This window comes from Chanodichthys erythropterus, chromosome 13 (assembly GCF_024489055.1).
Source record: "Chanodichthys erythropterus isolate Z2021 chromosome 13, ASM2448905v1, whole genome shotgun sequence".
In the NCBI taxonomy this organism is placed as follows: Eukaryota; Metazoa; Chordata; class Actinopteri; order Cypriniformes; family Xenocyprididae; genus Chanodichthys; species Chanodichthys erythropterus.
The window spans coordinates 3,741,367-3,760,442 of NC_090233.1; the positions used below are offsets into that span (position 1 = coordinate 3,741,367).

At 35.4% G+C, this 19,076-nt stretch overlaps 3 protein-coding genes across 7 annotated transcripts in view; 2 read left to right on the plus strand and 1 right to left on the minus strand.

Moving 5' to 3' along the window:
- The first annotated feature begins 425 nt into the window (after positions 1–425).
- Positions 426–4,759, plus strand: bspry (B-box and SPRY domain containing). The gene is made up of 6 exons (XM_067407648.1): positions 426–947; positions 1,685–1,783; positions 2,058–2,288; positions 3,275–3,300; positions 3,408–3,532; positions 3,674–4,759. The coding sequence occupies exons 1-6, from the start codon at positions 561–563 to the stop codon at positions 4,207–4,209; spliced, it is 1,404 nt and encodes a 467-aa protein (XP_067263749.1). The 5' UTR covers positions 426–560; the 3' UTR covers positions 4,210–4,759.
- A 2,256-nt stretch (positions 4,760–7,015) lies between these two features.
- Positions 7,016–19,068, minus strand: coq4 (coenzyme Q4 homolog (S. cerevisiae)). 4 transcript variants are annotated; one of them, XM_067406461.1, is made up of 10 exons: positions 18,955–19,051; positions 18,004–18,082; positions 15,782–15,928; positions 15,019–15,115; positions 14,779–14,881; positions 14,565–14,694; positions 14,132–14,225; positions 11,550–11,741; positions 7,952–7,988; positions 7,016–7,334 (listed from the first exon to the last, which is right to left on the minus strand). In XM_067406461.1, exons 1-9 carry the CDS (start codon positions 18,958–18,960, stop codon positions 7,976–7,978), a joined length of 861 nt encoding a protein of 286 aa, XP_067262562.1. In that variant the 5' UTR covers positions 18,961–19,051; the 3' UTR covers positions 7,016–7,334; positions 7,952–7,975. The 4 variants fall into 4 exon arrangements, with proteins under 4 accessions (XP_067262562.1, XP_067262564.1, XP_067262561.1 ...); XM_067406463.1 differs by lacking the exon at positions 7,952–7,988; XM_067406460.1 differs by having other exon boundaries at positions 7,016–7,988.
- The window catches only part of traf2b (Tnf receptor-associated factor 2b), a 33,921-nt gene continuing 32,151 nt past the window's right edge, over positions 17,307–19,076 (plus strand). For both annotated transcript variants that reach the window (XM_067406456.1, XM_067406457.1), the window contains exon 1: positions 17,307–17,402. In XM_067406456.1, coding sequence (XP_067262557.1) covers positions 17,340–17,402 — 63 coding nt within the window. In that variant the 5' untranslated portion in view covers positions 17,307–17,339. The remainder of the gene's footprint in view (positions 17,403–19,076) is intronic.

The following is a 19,076-nucleotide window of genomic DNA, read 5'->3' on the forward strand; positions in this document are numbered from 1 at the left end:
GTAAAACTAGTTACAAAAATGATCTTAGATAATTCTTGAGTGGCATAAGTTATTCTATTTTTAAATAATAGCTGTATATTGAGATGTGGTGGAAATGACATTTGTTCATTGCAGGTCGGAAAAAATGTAAAATATTAACAATTTCTCTTGTAATCTAAGTTTGTCCTCTTACAGACCTTAAAACTAGAGAAATTATTTAAACTTATGAGAATGTGTTACATGACTTTTGAACAAGTTTATTTTATTCAACTTCACAAGGCTAAAAGTGCCCCTAGTTGAAGAAACGCCCAAGATCAGACGACAAATTAGCATATTGCAAGAAAAGTCCCAAGTTTCACGTGAGTGACTGGCCAGTTGTCACAACTGCAGACAAATTTAATTTCAGACTTGCGCACTCTTCAACCAGTCCACTTCCGTGTTATACACCTGCGATAGGTAGGCAGGGCTCTAAAACTGGATATACCTGCGCCACGGGTATTTTACAGTTTACATCAGCGAAACCAGCCGAACCCCTCATATTTTATTCTGCTAAGGAACTAAACATATTATCTCTTGGTGCCATGAGTATGGAATATAGACTTTGTGAACTGGCAACGGTTTCCTTGCACGTCAATGACCCGGAGACTGACCCTGGACCGGCCGACCATCCAAAACATGAAGATCGAATAAATGTATGTGAAGGCGAAGAGCTGTTTTTACACACCAATGTCACAGCAAACGGGGAATCGTCTACAAAACCTGTGCGCAAATTTGTGGAGACCCCTGTAGGCAGCGTTACAGACTCCTTATCGGCTTCAGAAGAAGCGAAACTGTGTCCAGAACATGAATGCGAACTACAGTTGTACTGTAATACAGAAGGAAGACTGAAATGCTCGCAATGTGTGTTGGATGGAGCTTGCCGGGGTCATACAGTGACAGAGCTGGTTACCCGGGCAACTGTAGTAAGGGTGAGTCTCTATTAGTTAAATAACATTATAATTAGGTTTCAACGTATAAAACATTGACAAAATAATTCATAGTAGCTATAACACATTTGTTCTTCACTTAAAATATATCTCTACTGTTAGAATAATCATGTATTAGAGTTTCTTTGTGTATGTTCACATGGAGAGGTTTGTGTTTTTGCATTGCAAATTGTTTATTCACTTACTCATTCTTGCTGAGGTTTCCCATACTGTAAAAAAACTTTAATAAATAAAAAGATTAATAACTAACTTCTTAAGAACTATGATGTTATATTAATTTATTATTGACTAAATACTGAATATGTATTTCAATGCTGTGCTTTCTATTTTTTGCATTAATAAAAAACCTGAGGACTCACACCAACACTGGACTCCCTTGTGTTATAGAGTGGCCAGAAAAAGTATTTGAACTCGTTAGATAACAAAATATAATTTTGTATAAAATGCAAAATAATTTTATATAGCATAAATATTTTCAACCAAATAATGCACAGAAAGAAGCTGAAATAAATGTCACACATTTGTAAGCTTCCAAATATTTTGAGGGCCAGTAGATTTTAAAATTCTTGCTTGTGTGGTGAAATTCTTACCTGCTTTACCCCCTTTCCAACAGAAAAATTCAGATCATATCCACATTCCTGCCACTGCATACCATTCAGTTGCTGGCTTAATGCCTCTTAGGTGATCTTGGAATCATTTTTCTTCTTTGTATTAAACAGAATCAGTTGGTGGATGTCTGTGAAAAAATGCAGCTGCAAGCCCTGCGGATTGAACGATTCATTGACCGTACACTTACAGCAAGAGAGAAAGCTGTACAGGTACCTGAAATATTCACTAGTTCCAAAAATGCAGAGAGAGAGCATTACATAAATGAAGTCAGCAAAACTCACACAATGGCAACCATGTACCATGTTAATATTATGTTATCGAACATAATTGGACAATGTACTGTGATATTACTATATTTTTGGTCATGGCAACTTATTATTTATGATTTCAGATGATTTTTAATGTCCCTGGTGTTCAGATGAACTGTAGTTTTAACAGTGTAATATGTTATAGTAATTGCCTCTTGTGTCATTTAATTGATAGACAGATGCAAACATTGCGAGAGAACGAGTGTTGGCTCAGGTGAAAGTGGTGCGTGAGGCTCTCGAGGAGGAGGAGCAGCGTCTCCTAGAGGCCATACAAAGAGAAGAAGAGCGAGTGGAGCAGTGCCTCCTCACCCAGAGAGCACACTGGGCTCAAACTCTGGAGAAACTCGCACACACACGCACCAGCCTGGTGCACTCACTCACAAACTCGACGGATGCCATGCTTGTGGTGAGTGAATGTCAGGGGTAAAAGAAAGTACAGATAAATTAGGAAAATTTAAAGTATAGATACTTTGTCAAAGAAGACATCATACTGAAGAATTAGAAATTAAAAAGTAACCTGATTGATGAAATCAAAAGACAGAGTGTGAAATGTTTTTGTCAAGTTTCATGAGATTTATGAGAAGAATATATATATTTTTTTTTGCCTTACAGCAATGAGACTTTTGGGCAAGATATATCACAATATTATTACAATCCAAATCTGAATTTATGCTTCCTTCACTTTATGTATTAACACAATATTTATGATCATCTTGCTTACATATGGAGCCAGTAAGGAGAATAATTATTTGAAGTTATTGAATTAATTATTGTATTTGCGCATTCAACTTAAGTCAACATTATTCAAAATATATAAACATAAAGCAAAACTGATCATATTTGCAGTATTTTCTATGTATTTAATGCCATTTCTTTTTTCCTTTTGATTTTTGATGAAATATGACCTGGACATTTCCTGATGAAATTTACCCCAGAAGAGCTGATTGCATTAAAGTACCTGTTTAATCACAATTTTCCCAATGCTTCAATTTTCAAACTTATTAAGGAAAACAAATCAGTCAAATTAAAGGTAATTTGTCCTGACAGCATAAGGTTGCACACCAAATTCATCAGCAGATAGCTGACATTTGAGAAGTTATAAATAGAGTACTTTTTTTTTCTTTTTTTTTAAATGTAGTTGAGTACAAGTATTTAGTTTCAATAGAACACCAGAGAGTAAATTACTGATTCCCCAAAATAATACTTAAAATCTAGTAGTAAAGTACTCAACACTCCTAAATTAGTTTCCTTTTTTTTCAGTTTCAGTTCATTGTTTTTCTGAAAACGAATATGTTTAGATGTTAATAATCAATTGATAAAACATGCATATTTATATAAATTATATTTGTGTGATAATCCACTGATTCTTGTATTTTTGTTCTTTGTTTTTAGAGCTCTAACGAGGAAATTAATGACAGGTAATTTCAGTTTGCAATAAATGCAACAATAAGTCCACATAAATGAATAAGTAAATACACAAAATGAGGCTGGATATGATCATTGATCATGTACATGACTGTGCTAGGATTGAGGATGCGGAGGGTGTTGGTGAACCTAGAGACACAGAGCAACTGAGTTTGAACAGAGGCTGCAGTGACAGTAAACTGATGGTGGGTTTATGGGCCAGTGCATTGCTGCTTGGGCCACCTGGTAAGGGTACTTCAATTTACATTTACATTAAGACAGATTCAATATATAGCATTTCCATGATCATCCAAAATACGAGACCCCCTTCCTAAAACCTTTCATTTTCTTACTCTGAATATCTTAACATATCCTTCTTTTCTTTAGCCCACAGTTCAACTATGCTACACTTTGAAAATCAAACGGTCAGTCCTCTTCTCTCCCTCTCCAACGATCAGCGCACCTTAACTTTCCTGCCCAAACGTCAGCGTCAGTTTCCCCCCAATGATCCGGCACGGTTTGACAGCTGGCCTAATGCCCTCTGCTCCCCTCCCATGTCCTCTGGTACTCAGAGCTGGGTACTTGACGTGGGCACGAGTGCCGCCTTCAAAGTGGGTGTATGCTATGCCAGCATAGAACGCAAGGGGTCCGGCAATGGTGCACGGCTGGGCTACAACTCAAAATCGTGGGTGCTCTCTCATTATGATGGAGACATGTCTTTCTGTCATGCTGGATGCAGTGTAGGTATTGCAGTGGCTAAGAAGCTCAGGAGAGTGGGACTGCTGTTGGATTGGTCCAGTCAGACCCTGCTGTTCTATGATTCTGAATCTATGTCTGTGCTGCATGTAGTCAGACATGCTTTCAGCGAGCCACTGCTGGCTGCCTGTGCTGTGGCTGATCAAAGCATCTCTATAGTGCACTGAACACCGGAAGAATGTTAATGAAGGTTCTGAAGATCTTTGAGATCTTAAAGGAATGGTAGATGTAATGTTATGCAATGTCATTTGAACCAACAATATTTAAAAAAAAAAAATGTTTTACATTATCTGTGCCATTGAAGACATATGCATTAAGAAGTGAAAGTGTGATAATGTCAAACAACATTGTTTAATTATAAAGAAACCAATTTGACTAATCAGAAGTTAATCAGCAATTCCTTGATTTTGCCAACCTGTTTAAGAGTGTAAAAGTCAGTAATTTAAATATTTTTATATTTATGCCTGTTAAGTTATTGAAACTTAATTTTAATATGAATTCTCTATCTCTTGTAATTTATGTGTCAAAATTAGTGCAGTTATTGTTGACTGTGTGTATTTATTATCTGCATTTCATGTGAAACTTACATTTATCTGAAACAGTACACAACATGGCTGATATTGAGCTTTCATGTGACCACAGGAGGCTCTGATGTCACAGGAGAGCAGGGAAATGTTGGGCAGGAAACTCTGTTCTGACCTTTTATCTGATAATGTATTCATGCAATAAAATGTGGACTAAAATAGTCCATTCTAACCATTTTTCACTTTCTCATTTATTTAAATAGTTTTTAAAATGTGATCAGCTTGTGTTGTGTGGCTATTCTGGGATGGTCATTCAGTGTTTCAGATTCATTTAATTATTTTTTATATTTTTTAAATTATTGCAATGTTTAGGCATTGCAATAGCACAAACATGCTGCAGTAGCCTTTGTAATATGTTTTGTCATTTTATCCCTCTCTTTTTTTCTTCTCTGTCACTCACTCACTTAAACATTGCATATTTTTGGTCAAAAGGGCGTGGCCTGTATAGTTACAGTTATACAAACTCTTGTTACTGTCCCATATTATTGAAAAAGAGAAAAATATTTTTGGCACAAAACACACTAAAAGTGGTGACATATCCAGTATGTGCATATATATAGCATACAGTGGTGGTCAGAATTATTGGCACCCTAGGTAAATATGATCAAAGATGACTGTAAAAATAAATCTGCATTGTTTATCCTATTAATCTTTAATTCATAAAATTAGCAAACATCTAACCTTTCATTGAAGAGAAAGAATTGAAAGTGGGGGGAAAGTCACTTTATGAAATAAATGTTTATATCCAAAACACTTTGGCCACAATTATTGGCACCCTTTTATTCAATAGTTTTTGCAACCTCCTTTTGCCAAGAAAACAGCTCTAACTCTTCTTCTATAATGCCTAATGAGTTTGGAGAACACCTGACAAGAGATCAGAGACCATTCCTTCATGCAGAATCTCTCCAGATCCTTCAGATTCCCAGCTACATGTTGGTGCTTTTTCTCTTCAGTTCACTCCACTCATTTTCTTTAGGGTTCAGGTCAGGGGACTGGGAAGACCATGGCAGAAGCTTCATTTTGTGCTCAGTGACACATTTTTGTGTTGGTTTTGATGTTTGTTTTGAATCATTGTCCTGATGGAAGATCAAACCACGACCCATTATTGGATTTCTAGCAGAAGCGGTCAGGTTTTGATTTTTTATCTGTTGATATTTAGTAGAATCCATGATACCATATAAGATGTCCAGGACTTCCAGCAGAAAAATATATCCACAACATTAAAGATCCAGCAGTATTTAACCGTGTGTGTACCAAATCCATCTGGTGGGTTTGCTGCCAAAAAGCTTTTTTAGTTTCATCTGACCATAGAAGCTGGTCCCGTTTGAAGTTCCAGTCTTGTCTGACAACTGAATATGCTGGAGATTGTTTTTGGATGAGAGCACAGGATTTTTCTTAAAAACCTCCCAAACAACTTGTGAGGATGTAGGTGCTGTTTGATTTTTTATTTATTTTTTTTACGCTTTCTGAGACTCAAGACTCAACTAATCTTTGCAATTCTCCAACTGTGATCCTTCGAGAGTCTTTGGCCACTCAAACTCTCCTCCTCACCGCGCGTTAGGACAATTTAGACACATGTCCACTTCCAGGCAGATTTGTAACATCTTTAGTTAATTGGAACTTCTTAACTATTGCCCTGATAGTGGAAATGGGGATTTTCAATGCTTTAGCTATTTTCTTATAGCCACTTTCTATTTTGTGAAGCTCAACAATCTTTAAATAAAAATAAATGGATGGTGCTCCTTCTCTACATACTTTCTTAATTAATTTAAAATAAACGCTACTCCGAGCTGATATGCGATGGGAAAAGGGAGAATGAGTTTGGAAAAAAGCTGGATTCAAACTAGGGTGCGTCGCGTCAAAAGCTAAAGACACCCATCTTACTCATCACACCACTGATACTGCTGTCATTGGGATTTCTTTTGTAATTTTCTCAATCCGATAATGGCGGGCAGAGTCAGAGTTAGGTGGAGTGTCTATTTGCACTTGGTGTAAACAGACACTTCGGTAAAGGAATTACATGATTTCAAATCAGAACAGTAATGTATTTTATATACTTTTCTGTATACTTCTTATCACTGTCTTAAACAACTAAAAACTTGATCTCTGATTACGTCTTCAGAATTTCTCCCTGTAGAAAAGGAAAAACACTAATAATTTGCCGTTATCATTATCTACAGCTATTTCTCCATTCAAAAGCTGCAATTATAGGATAATTTTATACCTTGAGTGTTCAATCAGTTACATCCATAATTGCATATACAACTTTAAATTGTTTAAAGTAAGTTATAGAATTGTTTGAAATGAAACAGAACAGAATGTTAAATGAGTACAACTTTTCAGGAATTTTGAATTTTTTTTAATGTAAAAAAGTCTAAATGTACTCCATTCCAAACAAGTATGACTGTTCAGCTACAGTAGAGGAGAAGATTTTCATCAAATAACAACACAATGTTGTGTTGTTGCATGTCTTCAGAACACATGTCTTCAGAACACATATATTGCGCATGAGTTGTATGGTCCATGGTACTTTGTTGTCAGTTTTGGAACTCAATAGCCAAAGTCTAATAAATGTATTCTTTTATGTTCCGAAGACAATACAACACACATGGTGTAGAAAGTTCTGTGATGCACTGAACACTCTTCCACAGAATGTTTTCATGCCTTTGGTTCAAGATGCCAGGATAAGCTCCAGCACTCCCACAACCCTTCAGGAGACATGGTATATAGAGAATACACGGATTAATGATTTGGCACAAGGGTATTGAAGCTCATAAAGGCAAGATGACATTTTTTAAGTCAGTTTAAAACCATTTTCAAAAAACAATTCTGCTGTGTATAAACTGGGCATTTAAAAAATACACAGGAAGGGAAACACATGATAAGAAGAAAAGAAAAGAAAAGAAAAGAAAAGAAAAGAAAAGAAAAGAAAAGAAAAGCATGTACAGCCAATTTCAGACAATTGGGGAACACATCGATTTTTTTTTTTTTTTTTTTTTTTGTAAGCAGGCAAAGTGCAAAATAAATTAATAAATTAATTAATTTATATAGTAATAGTAATAGATTGATAAATTAAAAATAATAAATTAAAATATAGTAACTTTTGTTGTTTAACAATGTAGACACAATGCATATAATAAGCTATTATGTAATTTCAATGTAATATTTACATTTTCTATCGTGAAACTGTTAATTGTGCCAAACAAAAAGTCTTGAAATTCCCAGCACAAATACTGCAGGTCTCTGTCACATTCCAGGAACTTTATGACTACAGCATAAAAAACCAAGCATATTGCAGCTTTGCAGCAGATAGATAACTATTTACCATAACACTGCCCAGCAGGCACCTTCAGATTAAGACACTAGAGGGAAGCAGAGGACAATATTCTTTTTTTTCTGGTTCACAATCTGAGAACAGACTTCACTCATGCTGCAGCACATTTGAAATAGATGCAAAAGAAAACTCAGTAGAATATAGAGAAATTAATGAGAGTAAAATAATATGAGACAAAAATTAAAATATACAAGTTACCAAAATACAAAATTAAACAGAGCATTGTATTGAGTAAAAATTAAAGATGCCACATGTACTGGTTAAACTCCAAAGTAAAAAGACCAAGTGGCCAGTGCTAATAGAATATTAATACAAATCCAATTTCCAGAAAAGATGGGTGTCAAGACATTTTGTAAAATGCAATAAAATCAAGAATCTGTGATTTGTTAATTCTCTTCAACATTTATTTAACTGGCACACAAAGAAAGTACAAAGAAAAGTTTTTCAATGTTTTCACTGAACAACTTTATTGTATTTTGTAAATATAAACAAATTTTGATTTTGATGGCTGCAACACACTCCAAAAAAGTTGGGACAAAAGGCATGTTTTTCACTGTGACACATCACCTTTCCTTTTAATTATAATTTTTAAACATTTGGGAATTGAGGATACTAATTGTTGCAATTTTGCAAGTGGAATCTCCCCTGATACTCAACAGTCTGTGGTCATTGTTGTCTGATTCTTCTTTTCATGATAAGCCATACATTTTCAATAAGAAACAGATCTGGACTGCAGACAGACAGTCAGTTACATCCACTCTACGGTGTACAGTGTCTAGAAACCACTCTGTTGTAGCATGTGCAGGATGAGGCCTGGCATTGTCTGGCTTCTCAGGAAAGATGTCATCTTGATAGCAGTATATGTTTCTGTACAATCCCAATATACACCTCCACGTCAAAGATTCCTTCACACATATGCAAGCCACCCATGCTTTTTGCACTGATGCATCTCCATACCATGACAGATGTTTGCTTTTGCACCTGTCGCTGATGAAAGTCTGGATGAACTGAGAACTCATTTTTCCAAAAACAGAACAGCTGAATCTCAGGCCCAGAGAGCTCTGCAGCAACTCTGCATTGAACAGATGTATAGATTTCTCCTTGCGTAACAGAGATTCGAGTTGCATTTCTTGATGCAGCTTCAGACTGTTAAGTGACAAAGGTTTTCCAAAGCACTCCTGAGCACATGTGGCTATATTTAACACAGCAGCATGATGGTTTCTCATGCAGTGCCATCTGAGTGCTCAAAGGTCATACAATTTCAGCGGAGGTCTCCAGCCTTGCCCTACACGGACTAATATTTCACTGGATTCCCTGAATCTTTTTACAATATTATGCATGGTAGATGGTTAAAGACATGAATTCTTTGCAATCTTGCATTGAGAAATGTGATTTTTGAATTGTTTGACAATTCTCTCATGACATTTGGCACAAAGTGGTGTGCCATGACTCATCTTTGCTTCCAAAGACTGAGAAGCTTTTACACCCAAACACGATACCCTCACCTATTACCAATTCATCTGCTAATTGTGGACTGTTTAAAAAAACCTGTTTATTATATAATCTTTTCACTTTTATTTTGCCTCAGTCCCAAATTTTTTGGAGTATGCTGCAGCCATCAAAATTTGTTTATATTTATAAAATACAACTAAAGCTGCAAGTAGCGATGAAAGGGCCCTCGCACCTGGTAGCCCCAGGTGAAAAAAAAGTACATTTCTATAATGTACTTAAAGTGCTCTATTTTTGTGCATTAATTTTGTACTTAATATACTAACAATTCTTCTTTAGTACTTCTTAAGATAATCTTAAGAACATCTAAGTGTACTCAACTGTGCTATTTTGAGACACCATGAAATAAGAACTAAAATATACTAATAATATACTATCTCTGTATTTAAAAAAAAAAAAATTAGATACCACTTATAGTACATTTGAACCCATAGTGTACTACAAGTGGTAGCTAAATATATTTTTTAAATACAAAGATAGTATATTAAAAGCACATTTTAGTTCATATTTCATGCTGTCTCAAAATAGCACAGTTGAATACACTTAGATGTTCTTAAGATGATCTTAAGAAGTATTAAAGATTAATTTTTAGCATATTAAGTACAAAATTAGTGCATGAAAATAAAGCACTTTAAGTATATTATAGAAATGTACTTTTTTTCACCTGGGGCCTTAGGAAAACAGTGAATAGTGGGCGACAGGCATGTAAGCGAGTAAATAGAGGAGAAATATGGCAAAGTCATTTCGACGTGCCACACTTCCTGCTGCCAACAGGTAGCGAGGATGTAGATATATTCAGGTCAGGACTCTTATCAAACATGTGAAGTTTGGGGCAGATGGGACATTGTATGCCTGAGTTACAACAACTTCTTTTTTCGTGGCGTTAATTGCATACTTTAGCACTTAGCCAAGTGTTGCATGATTTAATGTGTTTCTAGCATGTTTGGTACTTCATGGCATATTTAAATGTGTTTGTGGGAGTGAATTACAGTGCAAAGCATGGCATTTCCTGTTGCCAGCAGGTGGCGCTATGACTGTTACTGAATATTGCCATATAGATCTCTTCAGGTCATGACTCATAAAACATGTGAAGTTTGGGGCAGATCAGACATTGTATGCCCGAGTTACAACAACTTCCTATTTCATGGCGAATCACCAGATTTTGTCAGGTCGCCACGGACATGCCCTTCAGCGAAAACTCTAGATCTTTGCAATTTAACGTCGAAAAGGCCTTTAGATTAGACTGACCAAATTTGATGTTTATCTGATAAAATCTCTAGGAGGAGTTCGTTAAAATACATCTGGAAATAGCAAAAACTGCTAAAATTTTGCGGAGAAAACTCAAAATATCTCACTTTCTGTTGGATTTACAGATTTTACACCCAAGGACTTTTTTGTAGGTATTGGTTACATGTGTCTACTGAATTTCATACTTGTACGTGAAACGTAGCGCGAAGGGCACTTAATTGAAATTTTGTTGGTGGCGCTATCATGCCATTTTGCCACACTTAATTCTTAAACCCATATCAGATGTAAATTTTCACCACTTCTGATGCGTGAGCAAAGTTTCATGAGTTTGAGCATATTTAGGTCCTCAAAAATGTGATTCATTTTGGAGAAGAAGAATAATTGACTGAGCGATTACAATAGGATCCTCACACCATCACACCATTGGTCAGCGAAAACATTGGAAATTATTTCTTTGTACTTTTGTCAGTTAAAAAAAAGGTTCAAGAGAATTAACAAATCACAGACTGTGTTTTATAAAATGTCCCAACTTTTCTGGAAATGGGGTTTGTATTAATACCTTATAATAAATAGATGTTTAAATTTTTTTATTAAACATCAGTATTACACAGAATAACTTCCTACATCTTCTTCCTGAATGATCTAATTAATTCACTATGCTTGCCATAGTATTTTCTCGTTACGTGACATTTATTTTTAGGCATCATTTCCTCTTGTAGGAGGAAGAAGGAAAAGAATCGTTGTTAACAATGGGATGTATGTAGGTTCCTTGTGGGGTTCTACTACAAGCTAAAATTTCCATCAGTTATTTCAGTTAGACAGGTTACCGTACTATGAGTTTGAAGAAGTATTCTTGCTGGATGGGATCAGATTGAGAGGGGGTGGCTCAATGTTCAGCTGGTGTCTGAGTTCATCGAGGTTCTGCTCCCAGCGCCGTTCATAAAAGATGCTCAGAACACATCGGGCACGACTGCCACTGCGCAGAGCCCAAGGTCCCAGAGACTGAACCAGCAACTGTAGATGACTGACTCCAAAAAATATCAAATTTGACACATTTATTCATTACTGTAACATGCTTTTTTATTAAAACAAGTTAAAGGCAATAGAACAAATACTATCAAAATTTAAACATTTCTTGCATTACAGTAAATGTGCTTATATGTCATTAAAATTATGATTTTGGGGCGAAATATGATTGTGAAATATGATTGAAAGTTCTTATTTTCATGCCAAACATTAAATATTTCCATGGGACATTACCTTTTAAACAAATGCAATGATACCTTAAAATCTAATTAAAATCAAATTAATGTAATAAAATAACCATCATAATTAATTGCCCAGATACAGAAATATCTTTCTAAGGGACTTTGGAAAAGTCATCTTCTAAATTGGTTTACAGACATAATTTCCTGCATTAGGAGGAAGCAGGAAATTAACAGTAGGATGTATGTAATTTCCTTGTGGTGACATCAGAGCCAGTAAAGTGCTAGGAAGTCATCATAATGAAACCTTTCAAAATGACCATAATGAAACATGAGCTAAACCATAATGACACATGGACATAAGAATGGGAAATACTCAGCGAGGACAAATGTTGGTTGTAATCACGGAAAATTTCAGCAGATTTACTGTATTTCTGTTATTTTACAATAACCTTTTACAACCTTTCAATTAATAATTTCACTTCAAAATCAATCCAAATAAACGGAGCAATTCCAATAGGGTCCTCACACCATCGGTGCTCGGGCCCTAATGATCACTGTGCTATTTGAATACATTTATCTGATTTTAATTTGTTATTGGTTGTACATCTACATAAAGGAATTTTTGTGGTTTCATTACAACTTATAGAGTTAGTTTACCTAAAATAAATAAATAAATAAAAATCTGTTACCAATTACTCACCCTCATGTCGTTCCAAACCCTTAAAACTTTGGTTTATCTTTAGAACACAAATGAATATATTTTTAATTAAATCTAAAGGCCCAGATATACTTCAAAAGAAATTGAAGAACGAACCGATGTGACATCATTTCGAACAAAATCAGGCCAAAACAAAGTTTGTTTTGTGTTCTTTTTGGAAGTTCGAAACGGCTTGCCAAAGCGAACTTTCAGGAAAGGTCACTCCAGCTGCAAAACACCTTCGTACTACCATTGGTCCATGACGATAACGCAATAGGAGGTGTGTGCTGAGGCTCCGCCTTCATTCTCGTGGAACTGTTCTCTGACTCATTTCGTTTGTAGAGTTTGTTGAAGTAAGATCTCCGCGGGTGAAAATATGAACACACTGGATAGCCACCTTATAGTACAAAATGAAGTTGTGCTTCTGATAAAATGAGGCATTGACACCGTTTTTCCATGTTTGATACTGTAAAGCTGCTTGCTTTTAAGCAATCTATTGAATGAAGTGCTATAAAAATAAAAGTGACTGGAGTGCTAACTTGCAGAGCTCGTGCTAACATACCAATGTTCTTATGATCAGATGCTTTTCTTATGCTTTCTATAAAAATGCTTGCAGTTTTTTCATTTTTGTTGTTTATTTTATTACTGAGAAAAAAGTATACAGCATGTATTTACATATTCATCTAACCGTCGCACTCAGCAGTGTGGGCAGCGTCAGATGTTCAATTACAGTATATCGCTGGTAACGCATTTTGAACTCTTCCTAAACGAAGAACGAAAAAGAACTTTGTTTGAAGTATATGGGGGCCTTAAGAGATTTCTGTCCTTCCATTGAAAGTCTATTTACCCATAACTCTGGTCTTCAGATGTTCATCAAAAGATCGCAAAAGAAACCCTTATGAATCAAGTGGTTTAATGAAGTGTGAGAACCAGTGAGGTTTATTCTCGCGTGTCAAGCAGTACAGTTGACTTTTGTTTACCATATTTGATGTGCTCTAACTAACATGAACTAACAATGAGCAATACATTTGTTACACTATTTATTGATCTTTCTTAATGTTAAAAATACAAGCATTGTTTACTCTTAGTTAATGTTAACTAAAGTAGTTAACTAATGTTAACTAATGAAACCTTATTGTAAAGTGTTACCAAAATATCTTCATTTGTGTTTCGAAGATGAACGAAAATCTTTGCAACGACATGAGTAATTCATGACAAAATTTTAATTTTGGGGGGAAAAAATCTCTTCAGAGATCTCTACAGAGAAAAAAGCACTTCAGACCTCTAACTTTTGGTCAGTTTCCACAGACAATAATGTTGACTCCCAATAATGTTAATCGCTTTGACAGTAACACACTATAGGACAAACAATTCTGGAGGGCTTATGTTAATAATTAAAGCACTTATGTTAATAATTATTACTTTTATTAATATTAATAATTGACAACATGAACAGTTGCTGTCCACACAGCTAGAAAATTTGTAATGAACTCAGAACATTGAACTCACCTGACAGACAATCGGAGGGGTCCAAGCGTTGCCCCAAGAACACACATGGGCAGGCCAGTCTGTGCAGCTTCAAACCATTTCACAGCAACCTCACCTGTGGGTAAAGAATAACGAAATCTTTCAAAAGATGAAAAACTCATTCTATTACTTGAAGCTTCCAGCATTTGTGTTGTGTACTGGCTGTCACCCTGGAATATGGCTAATGGATGGTAAAGATCACAAAAAGAGAATTTATTGATGATGATCTAGGGAGCTCAATGTACCTCAGTGGCAAAACAGCTCCGATACAGCATTTTATTTACATAAAACCAAAAGCCTAAAACCTGAACTTACCTAAAACTTCTAAGGGATAGTTCTGGACGCATACAATAGATTAAATCTCTAAACACCTGTAAAAGTGGACATGTTTTGTGTTATGGTACAAAACTCTCACCAAGCATATTGGTGGGCATACCAAGCAAGGTATGCAACAGGTCGTGGACTTCACGATATCGTTGCATGACATACGCTAGCTCTTCATTGTCAACAAACTTCACATCAGCCCTGGAGTCAGGGGTGACTCTCTGAAAAAAGGTGAGATGACAATGGTTAATTTGTCCTATTCGCAAATGTTACATGATAATGTGTGTTTTTTTCATTTGTCTTACATTTTTTTCTAAAAAACGGAGATACTCTCTTCCTAAAGTCCCATCTGGCAAAGCTGACATTTGTGTGAGGTCTAATGTAGATAAGCGGATCCTTGGACGCTCTCTAGAGACAAAATTTGAACATAAAGGTACAGTATTAAAGTAGTATGGATTACCAAGGAGATTTGATGTCCATTATGGATGATGATAATGTGCCATAAACAGTTTTAACAGTAGTCAAAGAAAACAAATGATACATACACAAGAATAGTGCAACCTTCAGAGTCATTTTTCATCCGATTTCTTAACTTGATCAGGGCCTGGTGCCCTGTGGTTTCCCCGAGCACAGCAACCATATCTGTTTTGGTAAAATATGTTAATATACATGCAAGTATTGAATCATGGGGATTACAGTAAGAATTCCAGTTCACATGATTTAGGAAATACCATCCACAAAAAACACCTTTCAACCTTTTCAAAGGCTATTGGGGAGTGATGTTTGGTTACATAAATGGCATGCTTACTGCCAACAATATGCTTATCCACAGAAAGCGTCACAAATTTCCACAGAATTGGAATATCCGTCATACACAATGTTCTACACATTACCCATCTCTTGTGTTTGTATATTAAATTTGTATATTGTCACTTTGAATGTACATTCAGTATAGGTACCAATAAAATGTCTCCCCATTCTACCATATTTAAATCCATTCCACAGAATGGATTCTGCAGGTTTTCCCTCAGAAAGATCTGCAGATTACATCTGGGTCTGGTGGTGTCTCAATTGCTAACATCAGTGTAGCATTTCTGGTTCAAGACTCAGGGTACCCAGAAAATTAATGAAAATTAATGACAAAGTGTTGTTTTTGTAGTATTGATTTCACCAAAAAACTGTGGACTTTCCACCTACCAAGACTGAAAAAGAAACTGACTAGCTGTTCTTTACAGAAAGAGTTATCAAGAAGCCTGATATGCAGTCATCACTATAGGTTGACATCATGCAGGGTTATTACAGCCTCACCATGTCTGTAGGGATTCTTTAGGGCAGCCACTCCAGAACCTACAGCCAAAATAGCCTTTTGGACAGAGCTTGTTGGGATGTGGCTTGGATACAACCTTCCATCGTACTGCTTTGAGTCTGAGCTTGTGTACTGCTGTCCGGTGAGTACTGAGTACAGGAGAGAGAGAGAGAGAGAGAGAGAGAGAGAGAGAGAGAGAGAGATGACTCTGAAGTTGAACAAATCTTGAGACAGTGATCATAGTTAACAGACTCAAATACTCTAAATCCATAGTCCTGTCATTAACTATCATGCCTGCAACTTTACTGTTGTCATTGACATGAAGCTTAAACTTCTCAGAAACCTACTTGCTGTTGAGGGTACGTTGTATGCCCTAAAGTGTTACAGGTTGTAACAGATTACATTTCAAACCAAAATCAAAAGAAGGGGGAAAAAACATATATTTTGTAGAAAGAAAATAAAGCACATTTTAAGACAATTAATTTTTTTACATAGTAAAATAATTTTCATAACAATTAGTATATCCTCCAAATGTCATTACTGTAATGTGTCTGGATGTTTTTTTTTTTTTTTTAATGATTTTAATTTTTCTAAATAATTTGCATTACTTTCCAGTTACTGTAATGCATTAATGATAATCTTCCTCTCCGGTGTTTTTCAACTTTTTTCAAAATTGAGCTAATGTATTTTTTTAATTTCTTATTTTTCTTGTCAGGAAAATAATGACACTACACAAAAAAATCTTAATGGTCCACATCATCATTTCTTATTTTAGTTTTTGATTTTGGTTAAACAATGACCCAGACGTCTTCTTGACACACACAAAAAAGGTATCTGTCTCATCTTCAAAATAAGATGTTGGTCAGTTACCATTTGGCTTGCTTAGTTGGGGACACTTAATATTCAGTAATATTACTGATTTGGCATCACTGTTTTCTGCAGACATGCTTATAGCTGAATTGAACTCATTTCATAATTGTAGAACTTTACACAGTTATTGACCCGATGACCCGAGTTGAATCAACACTGAACTGACTAATGAATAATGACACTATTGTCTTTTTTAGCAGAGACTGTCTGTTCCCCAAACTAGTAAATACAAAAAACTCCTGAACCCATTTAAGGGTAATTATTTAATTGATGTTCAACAAATAAAAAAAGAATAGAGATAAAAATGATAAAGCTTGATTTGCTGGATATTAGATCATTTTCTAGAAAAGCACTGTTTGTAAATCATCTAATCATACACATACCATAACATAGATGTGCTCTGTTTGACAGATACCTGGCTAAACCAGATGATTGCATTACTTTAAATGAGTTTACCCCCTAAGATTATGGTTATAAACATGAGCCTCATCTGAAGGGCAAATGGGGATGTGTTGCTGCAATTTAATATTTTCAGTATTACTCAGACATCTTACTCAGTATAATACTTTTGAAGTGATGGTGTAATATTTATGCAACATTATCTAGTGTAAGTAATAAATACTTTTTGAATTTTGTACTGGTTATACAGGCCAACAGGGCACCATAGACACTTAGGAACTCAAAATCTTCATGGACAAAAAGTGCATTCCAAAACTTTGCATGACTTACAAAAATGAGTCAGTTACATCAGAGGTAATTTAAGTTTCAAATTAAATTGCTTTCTGTATAAATATATATTTTTTTGAAAATTGTTTTGATGATTCACAGATTTATTGGTGTTCTGAGGTATGACTATTTCCTAGTTGAATTGAGTAGCATTCCCCAAAAACACTGCAACTCTAAGTAGATCATTGAAACCACTGGCACCAGTTGTCATTATGATATACTTGGCCTTACAATGCTTTTGGGAAATGCAGCCTAGTCTGTTGTTGTATAGTAAATAAAACACTTTGAAAACTTTGTTAATTCTTATAATTCAAAGTTTCCTTGAAAAGGTAAACTCTAGTATGATTACAGGTAGCTTTATATTAAAAAATGGATGTCTGTGCGGTATGCGTTCTGTATTAGGGTGGTAACGTGTTAACTTTTTTGAGGATCAAATGACAAAGTTATGTTGGAACACTTAGCAACAAATTTCTCAACAGAATTCATGGATCCTTTTCAGACGCATGTGATGACACATAACCGCAAATATTAACATTCTAAATCTAGCAAAGTTTTTAATATTTTCATTTTTCATTTTGTAATGTACAATTATAAGATTACACGTGTGTTTTACGTCATTGTTCCACACCTGTATGCATTTCCTCTGCAGAACACAAAAGAAGATATTTCATTTTGAAGAATGCTGGTAAAAGTTTGGGTGACTTCCTCTGGATGGACAAAAAAAAAGAAAAAAAAAAAAAAGGAAAAAAAAAAGAGAAGAAACAACAGACCTTTCTCAAATATCTTCTATTTTCCTCATATGAAAGACACGCATACAGTTTGGAAAGTCATGGAAACGCAACTTTTTTTTTTTCTTTCCTTTTGATGTTAGAACAATTTGTTATGGTCTCCAATTAACCATAGACGTTTCCCCACCGTTACAAGAGACAGGCGTTGCTATAAACCGAAGCAAGCACCAAGGAAATATGAAGTCATTAGGAGATGAACAAAAATAAACGAATAAAATAGTTTAATGAAATCATTATAAAAACCCTAAAACATTACATTAAAAATCAGACATTTGCTTTTTAGATATTTGTAGACCAACGGCAGAACCAGCACAGATCGCTCAACACGTTTATATTCTATAACCGTGAAAATATAACATTTTAGCTATAAGCGACGATCGCGCGAATGGTCTTAAAAGATAACTGTCAAACTGCATGACATACGTGGTCGTGCATATTCAGTTTGTTAGATGAAATAAATTTGGTGCTAGCCGTCAACTGGTGTAGTTTAATCGGTACGATGCAGTTTAAAGCTGTCGCTTGTAGACATGAAAGGCAACCCCAAACACTGCATTTCAACTAACGTTAGTACATTTTGTAGACGATCAAGTAAGTTGTGCTGGATGACAAACTGACCAGCATATTGTTGATCTAACTTAAACGCTTTCACAGTTACTGGTTAGCCAGTGGGCTACTTGCAAGGTCAGACATTTTTGCAATAAAACACGCTTGCTACCCTATTACACCGTGCAATTTAACAAATTGCATTTAACTATGGACGTAGTTGAACTCTAAAAACTTATTAAAAATACCTCCATATGAACGTCGACAATAGTATCCTCGAAAGGTTTTTAAAATACTAAGGAAAGAACCCGGGAGATCACGCATGATGGTTTGCAGGGGTTTTACTGTCTGCTTGCTTGTGAACAGAGCT

What these genes read in the sequence shown, in the direction of transcription:
- bspry (XM_067407648.1), top strand. Translation starts at nt 561, where the DNA reads ATGAGTATGGAATATAGACTTTGTGAACTGGCAACGGTTTCCTTGCAC. An exon ending in CGACGGATGCCATGCTTGTG is followed by an intron (nt 2,289 to 3,274) that starts GTGAGTGAATGT and finishes CTTTGTTTTTAG; the next exon opens with AGCTCTAACGAGGAAATTAA. An exon ending in ATTGCTGCTTGGGCCACCTG is followed by an intron (nt 3,533 to 3,673) that starts GTAAGGGTACTT and finishes TCTTTTCTTTAG; the next exon opens with CCCACAGTTCAACTATGCTA.
- coq4 (XM_067406461.1), bottom strand. An exon ending in GAAGGTTGCACTATTCTTGT is followed by an intron (nt 14,882 to 15,018) that starts GTATGTATCATT and finishes TTTTGTCTCTAG; the next exon opens with AGAGCGTCCAAGGATCCGCT. An exon ending in TCCGTTTTTTAGAAAAAAAT is followed by an intron (nt 14,695 to 14,778) that starts GTAAGACAAATG and finishes ACCTTTTTTCAG; the next exon opens with AGAGTCACCCCTGACTCCAG.